The 25,182-nt window shown below is 42.7% G+C and overlaps 1 protein-coding gene across 4 annotated transcripts in view; it reads left to right on the top strand.

The window, feature by feature from the left end:
- SETD2 (SET domain containing 2, histone lysine methyltransferase) overlaps positions 1-25,182 on the top strand; it is a 135,672-nt gene that overhangs the window by 24,846 nt on the left and 85,644 nt on the right. For 3 of the 4 annotated variants that reach the window (XM_075922985.1, XM_075922984.1, XM_075922982.1), the window contains exons 2-9: positions 990-1,028; positions 7,015-11,462; positions 14,793-14,924; positions 15,811-15,939; positions 19,462-19,585; positions 20,838-20,915; positions 21,230-21,327; positions 24,019-24,145. In XM_075922985.1, coding sequence (XP_075779100.1) covers positions 990-1,028; positions 7,015-11,462; positions 14,793-14,924; positions 15,811-15,939; positions 19,462-19,585; positions 20,838-20,915; positions 21,230-21,327; positions 24,019-24,145 — 5,175 coding nt within the window. The remainder of the gene's footprint in view (positions 1-989; positions 1,029-7,014; positions 11,463-14,792; positions 14,925-15,810; positions 15,940-19,461; positions 19,586-20,837; positions 20,916-21,229; positions 21,328-24,018; positions 24,146-25,182) is intronic. The other variant, XM_075922983.1, reaches the window with a different exon arrangement.

Raw genomic sequence — 25,182 nt, 5'->3', positions numbered from 1 at the left:
GTGTGTCGAGCCCTGCATATGAGTATTTCCATGCTCCATCAAAGTCATATGTGAGCATCTCCCAAGCATTTAAAATCAAATGGCAGTAGAAACCGTCATATTTTTTTCTCATAGAAGAAATAACTTATTTTGTATGTAGTATATCCATGTGAAGAACTTTTATTGAGGAAATGCTAAGTCAGAACTGAGTTGTGCACTTAATTCTGAATGCTGTAAGATTGATTAAAATTAGTTTAATATGGAAAGTTATTTAGTGCTTGAGAGGTTAGAATGTTTAAAGTATCTATTTCCTTGGCTTTGGAATGCCAGATCGTATTAAGTATTGGTGTCCGTAATATAAAATACGGGTGTTTCTCTTGGTTTCCCTGGAAAAAAAAAGCAAGCTTTTTTTTTTTTTTTTTTTTTTTTAAGTTGAGATAAATATTTAGTTTTGGTAGTGATGGTGTGGGAGCTTTCTGGAAAAGAACAGGTGCTGTGATCTTTTCATAGGATTGTTAAAAGTAATCTTACAAAACTGGAAGGAAAAATGACTACAATTTCTCGTTTGTTTTTCATGATTTTAGTTTGAAGCTTGCAGTATGCCAGTATATGGTTCTTACTCATTGAAACAGAGTTTATGAATTCTTAAAGCATCAGAAAAACTCAACTCAGCTAGTTTGGTTTTAACAAGGGTTACCTGGTCAGTGTTCTTGACTGTAGAAGCGTTGGGAAATGACTAACCTTTTACAAACACAGATTTGTTGCCTCTTCTTTTTTAGAGGTAGTTTGGCACGTTAGGAGAAGTTAAGGCTCACAGGGACAGATTGTGACACCTTTGCTTAGCAAGTAACCTCATTCATTGCAGTGGAACTGTTTGGAGAGCAAAGTGCTATTCAATGTGAGCAAAGGCTTGAGAATCTGGCTCATTTTTTTTTTTAATTTAAAGACTATTAATAGATCTCTTGTATCAGCAAGGTATTTACACTTTCTTTCTGTTTTTCTTTTGCATGCTTCCTCGGCTGGATTGCAATAGAGAAGAAGAAAATGAGGTGAGTGCATCCTAATTAATTTTTCATCTTTTCAAAAATGTTTTAGCAGAACAATGGGGAGAAGATAAAGCATTAGTCGTTTGTTCAGTACTAGTGTCTTGGAAAACAAAAAGGAAGATTGAGACACCAAACATAAAAAGAACCTGATCAGACAGCATTGGTATCAAAAGTAACCAGTTTAAAAAAAAATTATTCTGTGGTCCCTTCAGTCTCGACAAATGTACTAAAGATCTTTGCTTACTGTTGTGACCATCCACACAAATACCAATGTTTACAGAATAGAAGAAGGCTTTAAACCTCTAATTATATAGACTGCTTTCTAACCAAGCTTGTGTTACATGGATTATTACAGGATTATGTAAGGATTTCAGATGCAATAAACTTTTCTTTACAGTTTGTTTTTTTAAGTGTGTGTTTTTGCGAAGGTAATCGTTTCCAAGTTGACACCTATTCTGTAAATTATAAGGCCAGGAAGGATATTTATAATTTTTGATGCATTAGAGCCGTGAATTGTTTTCGCTGTTGTGATTTAGGTATCCTCACAAGTGTTCACATTTCCTACTCTTGTAGCAAACACTAAATAAGAAGAATTTAAACAAGCTTTTATTCATTCTTCATTCACGCTACACCTCCAGCAGTCAATCAGCACAGCAACTTATAAAATAAGTTTAACTAATTAATTTATTTATAAATAGAACGAAACTACAAAATTCAAGTCTGAGCTCAGATTCCAAACCCTTGTCCCCGCCAAAGTTCAGAAGCTTTTGATGTGACATTTTGATTTGGGCCTATTCATAATGAATTGTTTATTTCATTAAATAGTTTGTAAGCTAGATACGAGAAGTAATTCCTCCACTCTACTCTGCTCTGATTAAGCTTCAACTGCAGTACTGTGTCCAGTTCTGAGTGCCACATTTCAGGAAAGATGTAGACAAATTGGATAAGGTCTAGAAAAGAGCAACAACATTATTAAAGGTCTAGAATACACAACCTGTGAGAGAATATTGAAAGAATTGGGTTGGTGTAGTCTGGAAAAGAGAAGACTGAGAAGGGACATCATAGTAGCTTTCAGGTACCTAAAAGTTTGTTAAAAGGAGTAGGGAGAAAAAAGTATTATTCTTAACTCCTAATGATAGGACAAGAAGCAATGGGCTTCAATTGCAACAAGGGACGTTTAGGTTGGACATTAAGAAAAACTTTGGAAGTATTTTAAGAGCAGGCGAGACAAAACACCTGTCAGAGATGGTCTAGCTCCGTGGTCACCAAACGGTAGATTGTGATCTACCGGTAGATCTCAGGGGCTCCAAGAGATGCTCTTGAGCCCTCTCTGAACTGTGCACCTGCGCAGTACATTTAATTTTGATTTCCTCATTTGAGGAGCAGCTACTCACCGAGCAACAGCACAGGTGTGTAGCTGCGTGGAATGGTGGGAGCTGGGAGGTGGGGAGGGCTGAAACACCCTGGCCAGCTGGCTGTGGCTTTGAGCTGAAAGAGGCTGCCCCATGCTACAGCTGATCAGGCGGCTTCTCCTCTGTGCCTGCCCACGTAGAGGGCAGGCACAGAGGAGAAGCCGCCCGATCAGCTGGAGCGCGGTTCAGCCTCCTCCAGGCTGAACGCCACAGCCCACTGACCAGGCAGCTTCCCCTCTGCACCAGCCCACGTGGAGCATGATGCACCTTGGCTGAGCGCCATGGCGAGCACCATGGCCAGCTGGCCAGGCAGCCATTTCTCTTTGCTCCAGCCCGGCTGCCCTGTGCTCAGCCCAGGGAGGCTGCGCCTGGCTCCAGCTGTGCTGGAGCAAGCTTCCTGGGCTGAGCGCAGGGCAGCTGGGCTGGAGCAAAGAGAAGGGGCTTCTCTTCGCTCCAGCCCGGCTGCCCTGCGCTCAGCCCGGAGGGAGCGCGGGTCAGAGGCTTCCCTCCGTGGCTGGTGTAGGGAACTCCCTGCCCTGAACCTTGTTTCCCCCCCCCCCTGCAGAAACCTACCCCCCCTGCAGAAACCAGTTCCCTCTGGCACCCTGTCCCCTAGTGCAGAAACCTGTCCCCTCCTGCCTTCCCCTCTGCAGAAACTTGTCCCCCTGCTCCCCTCTGCAGAAACCTGTCCTTCTGGCACCCTGCCCCCTCTCTCCTGCCCCCACTGGCACCCTGTTCCCTGCCCCAGAACCCACTAGCACCCCTCCCCAGTACTGTGTCCCCTGCTCCCGAATGACTTTTCTATGAGTCAGTGACCCCTGACTCAAGGCAGGTTCCCTGCCATTCTCATAAAGAAAGACAATGCAAAAACTTTTTGTGTTTAACATAGTATTTTATTTAAAAATGAAGCCTGGCCAACAAACCCCCAATTGAGGCCAAGCCCCCATCTGGCCACAGCCACTTCTGCATTCTCCCTTCCCCAGACCCTAGATCTGAGCCTATCAAACCTGCCCGAGCCCCTCACATACCCCAACCCAAATTCCTGCACCCTCACATCCATAAGCCCGTGGCTTGCTTAGTACCCCAACACTGCCTGGCCTGGAGCCCCCTCCCCTAGCCGGTGTCCCCTTCTCCACCTCCTCCTGCATCCAGATTTCCTCCCAGAGCTTGCACCGCTCACCCCTTCCCACACCCAAATCCCTCACTCCCACCCCAGAGACTACACATCCTGTCTCAACCCAGTGAGGGTCCGGCTAGACTGCAGGAGTTTTTCAGGATTCTGGAGATATCCCAGAAAAACTCTTCTGCATCCAGGGTTGCGTTTGTTCTTCTGCTTTTTTAGTGGAAGAGCAAACAGACTCTTTCGGTCACCCCTATATTCCTCTTTCCCCAAAGAATAAGGGGGCTTCCAAAAGAAGGGGTTTTTTTCTGACATTTGGTCTGGTCTAGACAGGCCAAATGTCGGAAAAACCTCTTCTTACAGAAGAATTTTTTTTTAAAGCAGCAGTATAAGGATTGGGGATAGCAAGTGACGGAGAGGAGGAGAATAGAAAGGGCAGGGCTTCAAGGAAGGGGCGGGGCGGTAGATCTTGGCTTGGTCTATCATTTAAGAAGTGATCTTGGGTGTAAAAAGGTGGGAGACCACTGGTCTAGCTGGTGCTTGGTCCTGCCTTGTGTACTTGGGACTGGAATTGATGACCTCTTAAGGTTCCTTCCAATTCTACCATTCTATGAATATTCACAGACTGTTCAGTCCTTGAAGAATCCAGAATTGTTCTATTTTAAATTGTCCCTACTTTTACTGGTAGGATCCAGATATCCAATACAACTGTAACAAGAAACAAAATGGAGGCAGTTCCAGACAGAAAAAGCAGAAGTCCTACATGTACAGTGCAACATGAAATACAACCATTGCAGGGAAAACTTTGAAAAGATCTGCTTGTTTCATGGGGATATTAAGTAACTTAAGAATAACTCTGTGAATGATTTGATATGCAGCGTTTAAAAAGTAAGCAGACTCACTAAACTCTTAAAAAACAACGAATAAAAAACTAATGTGTTTGCCGGACCCTTTGTAAGCTAATGCTATACGCTGGTGTAGGTACATTACTGTGATGTCATTAGCATACCACATCCTGGGAATCCTCACAGAATAGGAGCTGACAGTTTGGGACTTTGTCAGAACTGAGGAAACAAAATAGTGGTTTGAAATTATTCATAGGGTGAATTCACTTTTCATGCTCCCGTCCGCCTCCCACTGTGGGAGATGGCAGAGAAACACAAAACAAGGCGTGTTGACTAATTAACACAGCTGGAGTTACGCATCTTGCTTTGATGTTCCCTCTGAGTTTAGACTTGGCCTAAGAAACAAATCTACTAACGTTTTCTATATGTCTTCGTTGAAGTACTCTTTCCAGAGATGATCATGAGACACTTATGCTCTACTATTGAATCTTACACTTGAACAGGCATGGGGACCTAAATTTTCGAAAGTGAGCTAGTGTGATGTTGGGTCTCCAGTTTTGGATGCTCAAATTCGTGTGTGTTCTACCTTTCCTGAAAATCAAGCACCTCCTTGTGGCTCAGGTTGGGCACTCAACGTTACTAGTAGTGTCTGAAGATCTAGGTCATCATCTTTAACTTAAACCTACTGTTTTTGGTATTTGTAAAAAGACTATGGAGGCTATTTTATACTTATACAGAGTAGCCAGTTTTCCTAGAAAGGAGGTGGAATGTGATGGTGTTTCAGTTTTGCTGAAGTCGGTTTAATTATTTACCATAGTGCCTCTATCCTTAGCAACTAGTCCCTGGTTTTGCAAAAGTTAAACAGTAACAAAGAATACAAGTGATTCATAATGGAGTGCAAGGAACAATTGCTGTTGCCTAAGTGAGATAATGTTCATGGAATAGTTATGGAGTAAGCTATATTAGCATAAACCCCTCTTTGTACTAGTGTAGTTGCATCCACGTAGGGAGTTGTACTGTTAGTATACCAGTACAGTTAAAGTGTACAGTTGTGTGTAGATAAACCCTAAGATTAAAAAGACTGTCCAAAAATCAGATCAAATAAGCACATTTTGGTTCGTGCACTGAATGCTGCTGATTTCAGGTTTGGATACATTGATAAAGGCCCTTTATCAGTAGAACTTTGCCAGTCTCTAAGTTCTATTTCACTTCCATCACAAGAGCATCCCAATTTTATATGAGGAGACAGAGATGGTCACTCAGATAACCAGGTCCCAGACAATCCAGTGAGTTCTTGCCACACTGCATCTGAAAATCAATGGAATTAGTGGAGAAACTTGAGCATCTTATTTGGGTTTTATCCAGAATCCCCAGTTGTATTGTACAGGGTTAGATCCAAATGCATTATTATAGTAGGCTGGTCTGGAGGTGATAACAGAGTGAATGATTGATTGAGATTATCTCCGAGTAATTTTATTTGCTAACACTCAATTCATTAGAAGTTACCAATGCATGGTGTAAGCTCACCGGAGAACTACATTTTGTGAGGTTTATTAGAAATGTCACTTGCAATTTGACCTGCTTTGAAAAATTACCGCATCACAATGAGGGATGTCAATATGCAATCAACTATACGATTAACCAATAAACCTAAATTTATCAGTTAATCTTGTCAACTACCGCATCTCTCCCCCCCTCTCCCCCCCGGCCGCCTCTGTATCTTAAAAGCTGGTTTCCCCCAGCATTGGCTCTGTGGTGCCACCCTCCTGCATTGCTGCCTCTATCAGAGGCGGAGCAGGCATGAAAGGTCTGCCATGAAGCAGCCTCTGCCTGTGGCAGGCCCAGGCTCGCCACAGACAGAGGCTGCTCCATTGGATGTGAAGCAGCCTCTGTCTGTGGGGAGAAACAGGAGATGTTTCCGGGGGGAGCTGGCTTAAAAGCACCACGTTGCCGCCTCTCTGGGGCGGCAGGCAGCCAGTCTGCGAGGGGAGCTGGTTTTTAAACAGGCTCCCCTTGCGGGCTAGCTCCCGCCTGGCTCCTGGCACTGCTGACAGGGTGAGGTGTCAGGGGGCTCCCCGGGATTGGGGCTGGAGCACACTGGCTTCCAGCCCTGACCCCGGGGACTATTGAATACTTGTGTAACCGATAAGAATTCATGAGGTTACACGACTATTCAGTTACCCGATATCCCTAATCACAATACAAAGTCTTCTAGTAAGTGAAAACAAATGGACACAGTCTTGGCAATCTAGTATAGTTTCTGTGATCCATTCGGTTTTTCTGAGGTCAGAACAGAGAGATGTACTACTGCTGAAATAGAAGTAAAAGATTTAATGTATTAAACTAAGAGAAATGGACTAAATTTTTTGCATGGATCCTGTCTCTGTCCTAAAAGGCGTTTTGTTCAAACTTCAAAATTACTGCATAATTGATTCTATACAGCACACACCCAGTTCTGTTTTTAGTGTGCCCATACTATATCTGATTTCAGCCAAGCTTGCCCTTTTTAAATTTTATGATTACTAAAAGTGTACGAGTTAAGGGATTGTTTGCTGTGGTATGCAAAGTTCAGTTGTGCCTTTAACAACTTTTTTTTTTTTTTTTTATTGCAGGGCAAGCCTGAAAATGTGCAGAAAGCTGGTTTTGTCAAAGGCCCAGTGTTCAAAGGTGTTGCTTCTAGCCGCTTTTTGCCCAAAGGCACGAAAACAAAGGTTAACCTTGAGGAACAAGGAAGACAGAAAGTGTCTTTCAGCTTTAGTTTAACAAAGAAAACCTTGCAGAACAGATTTCTGACTGCTCTTGGAAGTGAAAAACAAAATGAAACTCACAACTCCCCAGCTGTACCCCTTCCAACTGACTTCTCCCCCAAAATTAAAATGGACCTTGGGGATACTTCTAGTTCAGCTGAAGAATCTTCACCACCAAAACCTAAGGTGGAATTGGGCAAGATCCATTTTAAGAAGCATCTGCTTAGCGTAACAGCAAAGCCACTGCCAGCTGCTGTAGTACTATCACCCTCGCTAGAAGCTCTAGCACCGGCAGAAGTGACAACGGCAGAATTGCCATTGACACCATCTCCACCACACTCTCAAACAGCATTTCCACCAGCCCCATTGCTAACAGCAGTAACTTTGCCCCAACCACCAGTAGCAGTATCTGTTACATTGGCATCTCTTTTGCTACCACCTGTAGAGTCAGAAGTCCAAACTTCAAAGGAGCCAACAAATGCAGTAGTGAAAGAAACTTTAGAATTGGACATTAAACATGATCCTGCATCTAATAGTTCGGAAGAACATGCAGCTCAAATTATGTCTGAGCAAATGGAAATAACTTCACAGCAGGAAGAGTCCCATATTGGGAAGGACGAAGAAATTTCTGACAGCTCAAAAGGAGCTTCTCTGTGTTCCAAAAAGCAGGGTTCTAGGAGGAAATTCTCTCAAGCTGATGCCACGTTGCTGGGTTCTGAATCTGATGAAGATTCTATAAGGACTTCTTCAAGTCAGAGATCACATGAATTAAAAATATCCAGCACAGAAAAGGAAAGAGATCCAAAAAAGAGCTCAACTTCTCTCAAAAGTGAAGATTCGGTGAAATCTTCCTCAAGGTCTAAATTGGACCGAGATGAAAAACATTCTAGCTACTCAAAAGCAGAGAGAGACTCTAGGTATATGTCCTCCCGTTCGAGGTCAGACCGGGAGAGAAGACGGAGCAGGTCTCATTCGCGGTCTAGATCTGACAGAGGTTCTAGAACAAGCTCATCCTATTCACGATCAGAACGCTCTTATTATTATGAATCTGACCGAAGATACCATAGAAGCTCCCCTTATAGAGAGAGGACAAGATATTCTCGTTCTCACACAGATAATAGGACAAGAGAGAGTTCTGATTCAGAAGATGAGTATAGAAGGACCCATTCTAGGTCTAGTGACTCAAGGCGTACATCATCTCATTCCTCTTACAGGGATTCTAGAACTTCTTCGTACTCTAAATCAGAACGGGACAGCAAAACAGAGTCATCTTATGCTGAAACAGAGAGGCGAGGGAAGTCTTCAAAATCAGATAGAGAATCAAAAAGGACTTCAGAAAGTGATGTATCAAAAAGGTGTTCTCCCCTGAATGAGCTGGGATATCGAAGGGTGACATCCCATTCTAAACCTGATAGTAATGTGAACTCTTCCCGTTATAAGTATACCCCTACAAAGACTTCTGCACCAAAGTCTGATAAGTCTAAAGGTTCTTTCTGTTGTACAGAATCAGTTGAAGAAATCAAACAGCAGTCTAATTCTTTAGGGTTAGAGACATCTTGTCTAAAAAGCAGTGAGTTAAGAATGACTATTATAAAAAAGTTTGAGAGTGAATACACTGTTTCTCCATTCAGTCAATTAAATGATTCACCTTCTTTTAAAAAGCTAGATGAGTCAAAAGAGAGTTCTCCTGACTTGAAGTCTGAACTTATAGGAAATGATTGCCATGACAGTATTAAGGAACCAGAAAGTTTAATAAAGGTAAAACGTGATCAATTAAGAACTTATTGCCCCTTAGAACTGAATATAAATGGGTCCCCAGAGGGTAGGTCTGATGACTTAGCAACTTTCTGTGCCTCCAAAATAGAGGATGTTGCAATGTCTTCTGATGATAGTCTAAGTAGATCAGAGGTATCACCGAAGATAAAGAGTAATACATTTTATGTGTTGCCATCTAATGGTTTTCAAAGTATATATAAATCTAAAGAACAAGATTTAGATGATTCTCATATGCAGTCTGAGTTCAACGATTTGTTTAAAGAAACAGAGACTCCAGTTCCTTCAGAACAATATGATGATATATCTTCTGTTACGAACATAGATCATTCTGAAATGTTAGTTAAAAAATTGGATGATCTAACAACTGCATGTAACAGAACGAAAGATTCAGACTTTTGCTATGTTTCAGATACTAGTCCTTCTTTATATCATTCAGAAGTTGAAATTGAAGTTGAGCCCACATATACAAAGGTTACTCAAGAAACTTTAATGGACATTCATGTAGAGCCACAAACAGTTATATGCAATTATGAAAACGCGGAGGATCAAAATTCAGCAAAGTCAGTATGTGAAGATGAACTATATGATAGGAGTCCCTCTCATGAGATGAGCCTTATAGTAGATAATTCAAGCAGAGATTCTTCCCAAGAAGAATGCTCCCTGGAAATCAAATTAGACAATGAAATCATTACACGACAACCAGAGGAAAATCTTGCTTCCGAATTGGATAGAGCCATGCAGAATAAAAATGAAGAATGTTTGCAGCTTTCTGAAACTGAGGTGATAATTGAATTAGATGCCCAGCATATTGGTCCTGATGTAGAAAAAGGAAAACAGTCATTTAAAAAGGAGCATTCATATTATTTACAAGTTCCAGAAGAACATCTAGCAAAAGAGGAGACAGCTGAGGAAAGATCTGAAGTCTTAGTTGAAAGAACCAGGCCTGATGATTTTAAGGATCAGTCTCTAGAAGTCTTAATTGGCAAGGATGAAGAAAATGAGTCATTGATGGTTTCAGGTTTTTCAGATGCTTTGTTTCCATCTTGCGATGTCATTGTGATTGCAGAAGAAACAGAAACTGTAACTCAGGCTGCCACATGTGACAGTAGTGGCAATACTTCTGAATTCATTTCTGTTCATGACGATGATTATTCTGATACGGCAGAAAGTGAGAGTGATCAGGACAGTGAAGAAAGTGATACAGAGGATTCCGATTCAGATGACAGTGTTCCAAGAAACCGTCTTCAGTCAGTTGTGGTGGTTCCAAAGAATTCTACTCTAAGTATGGAAGAAAGTAGCCCTTGTTCATCTCGGAGCAGCCAAGGCAATGCACGTTACTCTGACCATTGGGATGATGATAGGCCAGAGTCTAGCAAACCATACTATGAAGAAAGATCAGAGAATGCATCCAATAAAAATGGTCCACACATTGAGAACAAATGCTCTCCTTCTAGAGGAATGGACAAGAGTCCAGCAACATCTACTGAGCTTAGTAGAAAGGAAACTGAAGATCTCCAGCCTGATATTTCTCAGCCTCAGAGTGATGGAGTTGATAGTACAAGTCAGACTGACCTAACGTCAAATTCTAATGGCCAGCCAAATCCAGATGAAAGAATAATATTGAAAGAATTGATGCCCGTAGCTAGACCACTTAGCAGACAGCAAGATGAGCAGCCATTTTGTTTTTCTGAGAGCTATGAAAGTGCCGAAAATAAATCTAGGCACCAAACAAATTCTTCCAAGCCAGACAGTAGGCAGGGAAAGGCTGGGTTCAGTAATCTGTCTGGCACAGGAGATTTCTCCAGATTGGATGGTTTTCATTCAACGGAGGACTTAGGTAGCCTGGGGTGGGATTTCTCTCAACCAGAGAAACCCAGTAGCACATATCAGCAGCCTGACAGCAGTTATGGAATGTACTCAGGTTATGTCTGCCAGCAGGGTCCAGGATCATATTGTGGCTCTCAGAATTACTGGCAAGGCAATGGCTATTGGGATTCAAGGCCATGTAGTAGGTCCTCTGGAATTAATTATGAACGAATACAAGGACAGGTACCAGATTCCCTAACAGAGGACCATGAAGAGTATGAACAGGATGATAATTGGGATGATGATTGCAAAGCTCATTTTCCTATCCAGTCAAGTAAATTTCACACTCTCGGTGATCAAGAAAAGGGTTCTGTGCAGGCACATGAGATAAGCAGTAATTCAGCAAAGGAACCAACAGTGGTAAATGAGAAAAAAGAGCAGGCAAAGATTTTGGAAAAACATGATGTGAAAGAGCGAGGCCCACCAAAGAAAAGAAGGCAAGAATTAGAGAGTGACTCTGAGAGTGATGGAGATCCAAGAGAGAGAAAGAAAGTGAAAATGGAGGAGGAGGGGGAACAGCTGGAGTCCTTGCCTCAAGGTTCAGCAGTGGTTCGCCCAATGTGTATCATGGAAGACTTCAGAGACCCACAACGCTGGAAGGAGTGTGCCAAGCAAGGAAAAATGCCCTGTTACTTTGACCTTATTGAAGAAAATGTGTATTTAACAGAAAGGTAACTAATTGATTCACTTTATTTGCTCATAATAGTTTACATTTCACTTTCTCATTTGATTGGGCATTTAGTAAGAAGTCACAATCAGCCCTTCTCTAAGCAGTCGTAGAGTGATATATGAGAGAGAGAGAATATTACCTTTCCACTATGTAAGAGAGCTTTTCACAAGGAAGATTAGCCATGGGGGGAAGGTGGTATGGAGAGAGAGAAAGGTATAGATCAGCCAGGGACGGACTGGCCCGGCAGGATACTGGGAATTTCCTCGTGGGCCGTCGTGTCTGCATGCCATTGCCCATCACTTGGCGCGGCTCTGTGTCCGTGCTGTATGCGGCACGTAGAGCCCGACCTGCCGCTTGCACCGTGTGCCAGACATGACGTAGGGGGCGGGGCTTGAGGGGCACACAGGGGTGACATCATGGGGAGGGCCGTTCTCAACCCATTTTTCTGGGCCTATTTTGATTGCCAGTATGCTCCTGGGATCAGCTGAATTGTTGATTCATTGGCAATCCATAGAAATATCTAAGAGCAAAATGTATCCAAGTGGAGGAGCAACAGGAAATCAGCTCCTGCCAATATTAATTGGGTTTGCTGGTTTAATTTTCCCATTGAGTGCTTTAAAAAAAGTTCTTTGCTGTTCAGTAGACCAATACACTGAATATTGAGAACCTTGGGTACCGTATTTTCCGGCGTATAGGGCGACTGGGTGTATAAGACGACCCCCTATCTTTTTAATTAAAAGATAGGGTTTCATCTTATACCCCAGCGCCCCTCCGCCTCCTTTGCTCCCGGTGTCCCTGGTCTGCTGGAGATGGTCCCCAGCAGACCAGAGGCACCGGGAGCAAAGCCGCCAGGAGCGCCTGGGCTGCCCCCCCCCCCCCCCCCGCCGGAGCCCCTCCGCGGCTTTGAAAGCCTCGGGGGAAGCCGGCGGGGGGGCATCCCAGGCGCGCATGGGCTGCCGCCCCTCTGGAGCCCCTCCGCGGCGGCGCGGAGGGGCTCCGGAGGGGGGGCAGCCCATGCGCGCCTGGGATGCTTCCCCCGAGGCTTTCAAAGCCGCGGAGGGGCTCCGGCGGGGGGGCAGCCCATGCGCGCCTGGGATGCCCCCCCGCCGGCTTCCCCCGAGGCTTTCAAAGCAGCGGAGGGGCTCCAGCGGCGGGGCATCCGGCGTACAAGACGACCCCCGATTTTTGGGGGATGTTTTTTAACTTCAGAGGTCGTCTTGTACGCCGGAATATACGGTATGTTTGGGGCTTCTCTAGTCCAAACTAATTATCACTTATTGTCATATGTGTCCATGTACCCAAGATGTTTGTAAAAATGGCTTTCTTTTTTTGGAAGAACTTAAAAAACAACAAATAGTCTAGCAGCACCTTAAAGACTAAAAAAAATGTAGATGGTATTATGAGCTTTCGTGGGCACTTTCTCGTCTGAAGAGGTGGGCTGTGCCCACAAAAGCTCGTGATACCATCTACATTTTTTTAGTCTTTAAGATGCTGCTAGACTATTCATTGTTTTTTAAGGTTTTCCAGTTAGACTAATTCAGCTACCCCTCTGAAGCGCGTGCTCTTTATATTAAAACAGAAAAATAAAAAAAATACACCATTTCTCTGAAGTTCACGTGAGCATACAAGAGCCTGGAGTATATAGTAGCTTCACTTCAGGGCTTATCATATCCATTTGCCTATAGGCCCAGGCAACAGATCACTTTCTCAAGACAAGTTAATGGATATCTTGATTGCAGGAATAGAAGTTATGCACCATCTGTATGAGCTTTAAATGCTCCGGCTACATATATAGTCATTTGTAAATAAAGAACATGTTAGATGGTATTTTAACACTCCCAGAATTACAATCTGAAATTTTAAAAGATAACTAACTGCAAACTCTTTGATTTGTTGTTGTGTAGGAATATTTGATTTATTTTACTCTAGGGATATAAAATCCTGGTTTATTAGTGAACTGGTTAAGTGTTAGGTTGACTTAACATTTAACCAGTTAACAGACTAAGTGGGATCTGGATGAAAACAGCCCCTGTCTGAAGAACACCCCCTGTGGAGCTGAAGCAATCCCCTTCTCGTTGCAAGCGAGGAGTGCTCTAGCCCCCACCGGTTACCAGTTAACCAAAACAAGCATTACCTGTTTAGGGCGATGCTTACTAGTTAACCTTTCACATGTCTGGTTCACTGTATCTAATTATTGAACCATAAATTCTGGTTTCCAAGCCCTGGGAATGGCTAATAACATGACGCTTCAGAGTAAGACAACTTCGCCTCTCAGAAACGTACCTACACAGTTGTCTAGCTCTGTAAAGGAATGGGTATAAAAGTACTATCTTTACCCTCGTGGCAATGAACTTAAACTCTGAATGCGATTTTGATTATAGTTAATGTATGCTATATGCAAATATTAATAATTTTGCCCTTTTGAAATTCAGCTATGGTGTTTAACTCAGTAAGATCTGTAAAATAATACTCAATTTCTTTTAAATGTAATGGCCTTCACTTTCTTCAAGTGATTCCTTGTTCTCACGTGATAAGATGAGGTAATAAGTGAGACTTGATCATGTACTTCATAGGTTTGAATTCTTCAGCTAAGTTCTGTTTAAATCTTATCCTTTCAGGACCTGAAAAAAAGCGTTTCCTTCCCCCCCCCTCCCCCCCGTCTATGAAATCCCTTATGATTAGTGCCCTACAAGCTGTGTATCTTGTACTATGATGCAAGAAGCACACATTTGATTCAGTACTGCTCTCTGGTTCTTTAGGGTGCTGAATGAGAGCATGAACCTGGGGCAGAAAACATTTCTCACCCTCCCTCCCCCCCCCCCAAAAAAGCCCCACAGATACAGTACTTCTGAAGGTTTCCCTGCACATCTCCATAAATGTGGCAATTAAGAATGATCTCCTTCTATCATTTGTCAGCCTACCTCAGGCTAATTTCTATAAAGGCTTTAAGATTTGTTCCTTTGAAAATTTCTTTTTCCCTGCACTGAAAAATTTAAGCTAGTGTTTTACCATTACCCGGAGTGTAGCTGCAATGAAATTAAAATCGGATTATGCGCAATAGAAAGAGGTAGAAAATACATAAATTTAATTAACATATTGGCAGTCTTTTCTGAATGATGATCGCATCAGGTCATGAATTCACCAAAACACAATGCTTCGGACTGCTCTTGCGCCTTTTGTGAGGCAAGTTGAATAGCTGAACAGTGATTTCCAAGTAGTAAATCAATTGTAGTCCAGTAGGGACTGCTGATAAAGATCATGATTTAATTTTAGCTGGAGTGATTTTTTGTCAGTATGGGAATGCCGTAATGCTGACTTACCCTCTCCACAGGAAAAAGAACAAATCCCACCGTGATATCAAGCGAATGCTGTGTGAGTGCCCTCCACTTTCCAAAGAAGAGAGAGCGCAAGGGGATGTGGCATGTGGCGAAGATTGTCTCAATCGTCTGCTCATGATAGAATGGTAAGTCCGTTTTGGTGAGATGTCACAGCTGCGCTTTCCGCCGACACTGAGAGTCCAGAGACACCAAGTTGTCTTTGTGTTGTCATGTGCAGCCAACTGTTCAGACATGTTCCTTTCTCTTTTGGAGATTAGAATTTAAATCCTAACGTAGGGCTTGCGAGTGAACACAGTCGTCTCATACTTGTCTTGGCCTAACACCAAAGCACTAAGGTGCCTGCACAGGAGGCTCAATGCAGTGCAGCCCAGGAAGGGAGGAGGAATAGTTTTCTATGCAGCTGTTTTGTTCTGCAATGTTTTCCTCTTTTGCCTACCTCTCTTTGCTCACTAGGCTTTTATCAGGCTCTTTCCTCTCCCTTTATCTTGAGTCCTCTTGCTCAGAAGAAAGAGGCAGGAGGGCTAAGACAATGGCTACTCCATGTTTTCAGTTGGCAGCAGCCAAAGAATTGGACAAAAGGAATTCAGTGACACCGACTGGCAATCAGATTTGCCCCCCTGAGAAGTGGAGACACGAGTGTTACCATGGAAGAAGAGGGTGACTGATACAGATCCTGTAGCATCTAAGACCCTGGATCTCTGCTGAGCCTAAGCTCTAGACTCTAGGGAAGGGAGTATCTCCCTGGAAGAAGCCATATAAAAATATACAGGGGAGAGGCCAGTTTATTCTAAGCACTGTAACTGCTCTTCTAAAAATACCTTTGTCTAAGTATAAATTGTTCAAAATTGAACATTGATTAGCAGGTGGTTACACTTAGAGTGAAATATGTTTGTGGTTTTGCACTGAATTTATTATTGATTGTTTCATGTCTGTTTCCCAGCTATTTCCCAAGCTGCTTCTGTTGTCACTACCAACCCAGTGGGAGCTGATTGTTCTGTTTCCTCTACTTAGTTCTTCCAGGTGCCCAAATGGGGACTACTGTTCCAACAGGCGGTTCCAGAGGAAACAGCATGCAGATGTTGAAGTGATCCTGACGGAGAAAAAAGGCTGGGGGCTGAGAGCAGCCAAAGATCTCCTGTCGTAAGGCTTTCCTTGTCATGTGACCTTTACGTTATTTCTCAATAGAAAATAAGTTGCCTGCGTTTTTTCAATTTCTTTACTTACAGTCAGCTGGCAATCTCAATTTTCCCCATCCTGAACAATAGTGGCCCCACCTGCTCGTCTCCTTCAACCCTGACATCTAAGCTAATTCCCACAGGAATCAGTCCTTGCCCCTTTTTCTCTTTTCAGCCTATCTCATGAGTAATCCCATCTGCTCACATTCTTTTAACTGCCATTTTTACACCAATGATTCACAGGTCTGACTTTCCACTCTTAGCTTCCCTCTAGCTAATCCCATATCACAGCATGTTTGACATTTAAACGTAAGGTGTCCAAAGCTGAACTCCTGCTCAGTCCACTGAAATCCTCTCTCTTTTCCTTTAATTTTTGATGTCTACGCTACTATCCTTGTGATTTGAGATCAGTTACATGGGAGACATCTTTGTCTTTTCCCACGCTGAACTGATCTGTAAGGCCCTAGTCATATTCATTCTTCATATCTCTCCTCCAGCCCCAGCGCTGCTGTAATGCTTTTGAGAAATCAAACATTTAATGTTGACATATAGGCTTATTTCAAGTATTCACTTCACGTATCTGTAAGAAAAATAAGTTTTAAGCGTACACGTTTGAAAGCTCTTTGAGGCAAAGGCCATGGATTCATGTGTTTGTATAGTGCCTAGGGCAGAAGCGTTCTAATTCTATCAGGGCCTCTGGGCACTGTTGTAACACACATCTATTATAATAGTGCTAGATGCAACACAGAGCATGGTCCCTGCCCTGAAGAGCTTGCATTCAGAGCTGCGTTCCCTCTTAAGATTTTCCATCCGTGAGTGGAGTGAGTTTTGTCTTTTGCATCAATATTGAATTAAAATATTATCTGAAGAAGAATTTGCTTCTCTTTCTCAGATTTATACTGTAGTCGCTAAGACCAGGGGTGGGCAAGAGCCTGTCAGCGGGCCAGCTCTGGTCCACTTAGCTCTTTTAACTGGCCCGCAGGGCAGTTCCTGGCCCCACCCCATAACGTGTTGCCTGGGAGCCGGGATGCGCGAGCGTTTTCAGCTGCTTCTTTTTAAAGGGCTCACGCGTCCCCAGCTCCCAGGCAATGCACAAGCAGCGCGGCCAGGAGCAATGAGCCCTTTAAATAGCAGGGGTTGAAAGGGCTCACAGTTCCCGCCCCCCACTAACATGATGCCTGGGAGTTGCAAGAGAGGGGTGAGTCCTTCCAACTCCTGCTATTTAAAGGTCCCACCCCTTCCACCCGAGGCCTGTGACTACTTCAAAACTTTTTGAAGTAGCCCTCCTTCAAAAACTATTGCCCATCCCTGGCTAAGGCTTTTAGAGTTTAATAGCTTAATGAGATGGAAAGGGATAGCTGAGAATGTTGGGACAGTTGTGTTGAGGATTGATGGGGCAGGAGGTATGGCGGGGTGGGAAGCAACATTCTTCTGTCATGCTTAAGTTACTGTAAAGCACATGTAATAAAATTGCATTAAAGTTTTGGGATATAGATCATGGATTAGATAGCTACTGACAGGGCCCGTAAGAGCAAAACACTGCAAATATTTCCAAGCATGGCTATTATCCCCATTCTATTATAACAAAACATAGAGGGCATCACTGGGTCATGTAGCAATTGTGTAGCCTAGTTGCAAGGCCTCTGGACTGAGACTATTTCTAGGTGTGCCACTGACCTGATCACCTGGGGCATGTCACTTCACCCCTCTGTGCTCAGTTTCCCATCTGTAAAGCGGGGTAATGATCTACAGTTCTTTGAGATTTACTGATTTTAAAAGCCCTACATAAAAGCTTGGTCTTGTGATTATTCCTTAGCCGTAGTAGCTTATCTGCTGCAAGCTTGGTGAGAACTAAACTGCTTTTACAGGACACTCACTCCTACCAACAACCATTTCTTGTACAATCAAATTAGGAAATTAAATGGGGAAGAAACTTTTAATGGTGATAGCTTAAGCCCTTCCAGAATGTTGAGCTAAGCAACACTTAGACTTCAGAAAGCCAGGAAATTTTGTTTCAGGAAATACAATGTTCACGCAATCTTAAGTCTGTCACCTGTGGTGGTGGTGTTCAAAGGGAACACACGTACTGCCACTGTAGTGCTCAAATACAGCCTGCTCTTCTATTCCTTAGTGAAATTTACAACTATTTCGTACTGTTTTACAATCCCTGCATACTTGCATGCCGAATGCCACCTGAGCCTATTCTTCCTTTTACCTCCCCATTGCTAAATCTACAGACTGTTCCGGTACCCCACCTCGTGACTGACAGTACTTATAGCAGGAAGTCTCAGTGCCCAGTCACTGACCGTCTTTGCGGTTCTGTACTGAGAATGTAGACTGGAACCGCAAAGTAAAGCTAATCCTTTTCCCTCTGATCATGCACGTGGGGGGTGAGGGGAATAGGGATGTGAAAGGTTGAACAGTTGTCTGATAAGCATTAGCCTTACTGGCATACTTACTAGTTAACCAAAGGGCCTGGCTGGTGGGAGTTGCCCAACTGACAGGAGCAGCCCTCCCACATCTGCAGAGGCCTGGCTGGCAGGACCCCACCCCAGGCAGGCTGATGGGCTGGAGCAGCCCCCTACCCAGGGCCGGCGATTAACTGGTTAAACAAATCATTTAACCGGTTAACTCCTTTGGGCAGTTTTTTCATCCCTCCTCAGTACAGATCATTTCAAGTTCTTTCAAGCTATTCCACATTTGTCCTCCACCAGTCAATTCACCTAACACAGTGAAGGAAACTTGAGTGCATGCAGGTAATTCCCAGTAGCTATTTGCAGCACCAGTGTGGAAGAGTAATGGTTGTGTGAGCATTTACCTTAACTGTCTATCTGGATAGCAGAAGTTTGAACATTACAGAATTAGGTGTTCTGGAAGACATCACCAGGCAGTTTGAATGTTGGGTGGGTTGATGGGTTTAGGGGGCTGGCCATTCAGTGTATTGTGTGGCATGATTCTGTGCTGGCTTTGAGGGACATGGAGCAGATGACCTAGAAAGTCTTTTCCTTCTCTAATTTGAGGTTCATCTTCCCCTAATAGTACAACAGATACTTTGTTCCCTCTTCATTCCTGCCCACAAGATCAACAGGATACAAAATGAGGCCATCACATATAGCTTTTCATATTTTTTTTCAAATCGGATAATGTACATTCTGCAGAAAAGCCTTACTTTCTTCATATCCGAATACTTCCTCGGTAATATATAATGCATTTACATGGTAGGTGCTACTTAGCAAGGAACTCTTATTTTTGTCTGAAGTGCCTCACACGTTGCTTTGTAAATAGCAAAGATAATAGTAGTTTAAAAAAAATCATAATTGCCCAAGGCAGAAAGCACTTAAAATGGTTAGCTATAGTGACAGCTCTGACAGCATGTAGTTCTCCTACTCTGAGAGTTTTTTGTTGTCAATAATAGCTTTCATCCTTGGTATTTAACTTGATTCACTCCTAAGCAGATAATGATGTTTTTCCTTCTGGGGCCGTGCAGTAACACCTTTGTCCTGGAATACTGTGGAGAAGTGCTGGACCACAAAGAATTCAAAGCCCGAGTGAAAGAGTATGCCCGAAACAAGAACATTCACTACTACTTCATGGCACTGAAAAATGATGAGGTGAGTAGCAATGTGTACACATTTGTAAGAGGGATTATCGTGTGTGTGTGTGCACACGCTCAGCTGTAGGTAAATATAGCATTGACTCAAATTGAATGCCATTCATAGATAGCAATTTTTGTCTCAAGTCTCGAGTCAGTGTTTTTCATTTAAGCCCTTTGAGGTATACCAATCTGTAACTAGTTACTTATAGAAAACTTAAAACAACGAATGGTCCAGTAGCATCTTAGAGACTAACCAAAAATATAGAGCGTATCATGAGCTTTTGTGGGCACAACCCACTTCATCTGAAGACTATTTGTTGTTTTTTAAGTCTTTTTAGTTACAGACTAACGTGGCTACGCCTCTGACGCTAGCTACTTATAGCTAATTTAAGTTATCGATTTACAAATAGTTCTTCATTAGCTGTCTTCTGCAGATCCCTGTTCTTGGAGGAAAGTACCTAACTGCATGGATCTGGGATAGTTGTAAGCCTAAGATTCTGAGGGGCCATGTCTGTGTAAATACATCATTAAGGCTACGTCTACATTGTGCATTTTTACGCAAGAAGATATGCAACTGTTAGGGGTATGGAACAATTGCCATATGAGGCGAGATTAATAAGACTGGGATGTTTGAGCTTGGAAGAGAGACAGCTAAGGACAGGATAGATATCTATAAATTCACAACACATGTGGATAAAGTAAATAAGGAAGTGTCATTTACTCCTCATAACGCAAGAACCCAATTAAATTAGTAGAAAGCATGTTTAAAATTAAACGAAAGGAAGTGCTTCTTTATACAACACACAGTCAACCTGTGGAACTCCTTGCCAGAGGAGGTTTGAAGGCCAGGACTTTAATAGGGTTAGAAAGAACTAGATAAATTCATGGAAGTTAGGTCCATCAGTGGCTATTAGCTGGCATGGGTAGGAATGGTGTCCCTAGCCTCTGTTAGAGGCTGGGAATGTGTGATAGGAGAGGATTACTTGATGATTCTGTTCTGTTGACTTCCCCTGTGGCACCTGGCATTGGCCACTGTTGGAAGACGGGATACAGGGTTAGATAGACGTTTGGTCTGATCTAGTATGGCTTTTATTATGTTCTTACGTTCTTATGGTCTGACTCAGAATGGCAATTCTTACATTTTCTCTCCAAAGCTACTAAGGCTGATCAATGAAACAGGAAATAATTATTAAAATTCTTATTGAAGTTTTCACCTTCACCCTGCTGCATACACACTCTGGCACAGATGAATTACTTTTCTCTTTCAGATAATAGATGCAACCCAGAAAGGAAACTGCTCCCGTTTCATGAACCACAGCTGTGAACCAAACTGTGAGACACAAAAGGTGAGCTTTCAAAGGAAGCCTACTGCTGCTTTTGTTTTCAGTTTTGTTTCTGAGTTTTAACAGACTTGTAGAAAATCCATTTTTCATTGACCCTCTATCATTCAGTCGCTGCTATTCAAAAGTAAATATATAACTTGGAAATGGGCCAATGCAGAACTTGAATTTGGGATTTTCAGATCTTTCAGAGATGGTTTTTGCCTCTTGAAGGATTAGCAATCTTACTTGCCAGAATTCCTTAATTTAATATAGAAACTAGGATCAAGCCTGGATAATGTAATGACCAGTGTTGTCACCTATTTTTTTTCCTGCTCTAGTGGACTGTGAATGGACAACTAAGGGTTGGCTTTTTCACCACCAAACTAGTTCCATCAGGCTCAGAGCTAACGTTCGATTACCAGTTCCAGAGATATGGGTAGGTAGTTTCTCTGTTTATCTGCTTCAGTGTTACAGTGCGTCTCTCTGTGCTCATACAATTAGAAATCATGCTGCAAGATTGACCAGAGAAAAGCTACCCAATTACATGTGAACAGTGGAAATCAATTGGAGGTTAGGGATGAAAAAGGTAATTAGATAATCTAATCAATGTCTTACCTAACATAGGTTTGTTCCTCTATTGTAGATTTTATGGTATTTCTTTCATTCTGCCTTTAAACAATCCAAGTCTGGTGCCTTCCCTGATTTCTCTTGGGAGATTGTTCTGCCATTTATAATATTGACATTTGCCAGATGTTGTTCTTATATGCTCCTTTTCCTTATTTGATCCCCTTGCTAGCTATCCTACCTGCACTGTGCTATACATAATTCCTTGTTCTCCACTCCCACACCCCTTTAGTGTTTTACAGTTTGCAAATATTTGTGGACAAATACCATTTTCCTCTTTCCCTTACACTCTCTCTCTCTCTCCCTCCTCTCCCATGATGCTTAGACAAGCCACAGCATGCGTATTTAACTATTAGTTAACCTGTACATTGGTCCCTCAATCCCCTAGCTGTTGTTTTTATCTGGATATTCTCTGACTTGGAAAGATTAATGTATCTCAACCTAATGTTTACAGTGAGATGCTTTTTTCGCTCTGCATCATGCTGTGTGGGGTATGTCACACGAGTGGTGCACCCTCTGACAGCTTAAACTGAGTTGAATTGTAGAGCAATTTATACTAGGGGTGTAAAATCCTATTTTATTAGCAAACCAGTTAAACACAATGTTTAACCAGTCAGCTGATTAAAGAGGGGTTCTGGGGGGGCTGCTCTAGCCTGGCTGGACTGGAGTGGGCCCCCAATTGTGGCTGGGCTGGAGCGGCCCTCCTGCTATGGGCAGGGTCTGCTCCATCCCAGCTGGAGCAGTACCTGCTCTGGTGCGCCCACTGCAGACAGGCTGCTCCAGTTGTGCTGGAGCACCTCTGTCCACAGCAGGCCCTGCAGGGCTGGAGCAGCCCTCTCCCCATGGCAGGCGTGGAGCTGTTCCAGCCCCCACTGGTTAACTGAAATGGATAAGGATGATGCTTACCGGTTATCTTTACACATCCCTAATTTATGCTCAATGAAGCATTCCTACCAAAACTGTTTTTAAAAAAATTGGCAAGATGCTTTAAATGAATAGTCTCTTCCTTTTTTGTATGACACCATTCCATGTCAGAAGGCACTATCTATGTAGTGTTTGAGGGCTGGAACTAATTTAATTAGTCTTAAAAAAAAAAAAAAAAAAACCCGTTCCAAAACTTCCAAGTATTTTCATTGGTGTCTCATTCCAAGTGGTAACCAAGTGCAAACTGCCAAATTTGTGAAATAAGACCATCTGAGTAGAGACCTGCAAATCCACGGATATCCACTTTATATCTGCAGCTATCCACATCTGCAGATGTGGGGCATTCTAGCTTCTTTTTGTAGAAACGGATGCAGATACAGATTTTTGTATCTAGAACCCTGCAAGCATTCCTACTGCTTTCCACTTTTCATCTAACATACTGTAACTCCCACAATGCATCTGTACATCTGACTTCCATCTTCAGAGTAGCTTATTGAGAGAGTTATTTTGCAAAGTGGATTATAGAACGGTACTGACATAACAAGTTTAATCGTATAGTGTCTCAGTCACAATGTTCACATTGTTTATATTGGGGCTTACAGTCACTGCTGTAGTCTGGGTTCAGGCTCCATTTGTACTCAGCAGTGTATAAAGGAGCAAAACAAAGACAGGCCCTGCCTCTGTGACATCACAATCTAGGAAACAGGTAGAAAAACAGAAGTACTTAAAATCCACTAAAACAGCCAGGAAAGTGAATGAACTCTTGCTTTCTGACTGTTGGATCTTGATATGTAGCCCAGAGTTGAGCTTCCATAAGTGTTCGCCAAACTTCCTGTTAAGGAAATATGGGAAATATACTAACTGTAGTGAAGTAAAGGTTGGTTTGAGTTTGGGAGAGATTGCATCAGCCAGAACTGGAAGAGCCTGCCATCTATAGAGGCTTATCACCCTATAGACAGCCTTCGTATGCAGGAGGCAAACTGTGTGAAAACATTTTGTTTAGAAACCATTTAGATTATCTGTTCCATTCAGTAACTCTTAATTTTTTTAGTATCAGAGGGGTAGCCGTGTTAGTCTGAATCTGCAAAAGCGGCAAGGAGTCCTGTGGCATCTTATAGACTAACTGAAGTGTTGGAGCATAAGCTTTTGTGGGCAAAGACTCACTTCGTCAGATGCATGTAGTGGAAATTTCCAGAGGCAGGTATAAATATGCAGGCCAGAATCAGGCTGGAGATGACGAGGTGGATCCAATCAAGGAGGATGAGGCCCACTTCTAGTAGCTGATCTGGAGGTGTGAATTCCAAGAGAGGATATTTTTTTAGAAGACAGTGGAGGAGAAGAAAATGTGAAATAATCACATTTGAACCACATGACAAACAGAATTTTCCAAGAGCTCTTCAGCAGCCATTCAAAATAGCAGTTTAGTGGGAAAAAGAAGGGGGTGATTGTATCCCATAGTAATTGTTCATCCTGGACTGTAAAATTAGAATGCATTTAGCAGTTAAGAAAATAACCCTGCTGTGAATCTGTCGCTAACCTCTGCAAACTAACTTCACTGTCACTCATGCCCCCTGAACAGCAAAGAGGCTCAGAAGTGCTTCTGTGGCTCAACTAATTGCCGGGGTTACCTGGGAGGAGAGAACAGGGTCAGCATCAGAGCAGCAGGAGGAAAAATGAAAAAGGAACGCTCTCGTAAGAAAGACTCGGTGAGTTTGATCCTTCCTTGTTTGTTTTGTACAATCTCCTTTCCATAAAGGATGAACCAAAGGTTTCATCAGAATGTTTCATCAGAATATTACCAGTGACAAACATGTTTTACACACGTAAAAACCCAAGCACATACAGCACACTTAAAGCCAGCATAAGACACTCTGGTTATTTTTATGTATAATGCATGCTCATGTGACCTTGTATTAAGCTTCCTTACTTCTAGACCAACGTGATTACAAATTCAAATCTTGTGCTACGGCTTCAGGGTTCAACCTGTTGCAGGAACACAGGAAATGACTGCAACTTAGAGAGGGTGCTTAAACCAATGAAGTGTTTAAAGCAGTGCTACTATTCCTTGCTTTCTCGCAGTGAGCATTGAAGCTGTGCTATTCGGTTTAATTCACCTTAGCTTAGAGGCAAGAGTGCAAGGGAGTCATGTGAACATGCATTAGATCTGCTTTGACATCAGTCTTAATCGTTGTATTTGCTGCTCAACAGAATACATTTAATTTATACAGAATTACAGACTTTCCTAACTTCCATCTCACCTTCTACCATTTCCTCCACATAACCTTAATCAAGGTATTTATTTGAATTCAGGCCTTTGATTGGGTTGTAGTGGTGAACTTACAAGGGCAGTGACAAACTTTGCAGGAAACTCTCATGCGATGCACTTTGGGGGGTGGGAAGGGGGCAGCTTTACCTTGCGATTTCAAGTTTCCTCTAAGAAATTAGAAGGATCCCTTTCACCGTCTGTAAAATGTAGCTGGTTTTTGCTTATGGAAATGCTAGTTACACCCCTTGAAAACTACTTTTATGTTTACCTATCCATTTGGAAGAGGACTGTATTCTGAAACTAGCAGCTTCATTTTTCATTGACCATGCCTCTGTTTTGGTGGTCAGGGAATTAAGCTTCTTAAAATTGAGCTTATATTTTTACATTTCCCCAGCAAAGTATTTTCCTACTTACCTTATTCAAAACAGGTTCTCTATATTTCATTTGAATGATGTGGCACTTCTTTCCAGCAAACTT

Source organism: Pelodiscus sinensis, chromosome 2 (genome assembly GCF_049634645.1).
Source record: "Pelodiscus sinensis isolate JC-2024 chromosome 2, ASM4963464v1, whole genome shotgun sequence".
Classification (NCBI taxonomy): domain Eukaryota; kingdom Metazoa; phylum Chordata; order Testudines; family Trionychidae; genus Pelodiscus; species Pelodiscus sinensis.
The sequence above is the reverse complement of the archived record's forward strand: the minus strand, read 5'-3'. Positions and strand labels throughout refer to the sequence as shown.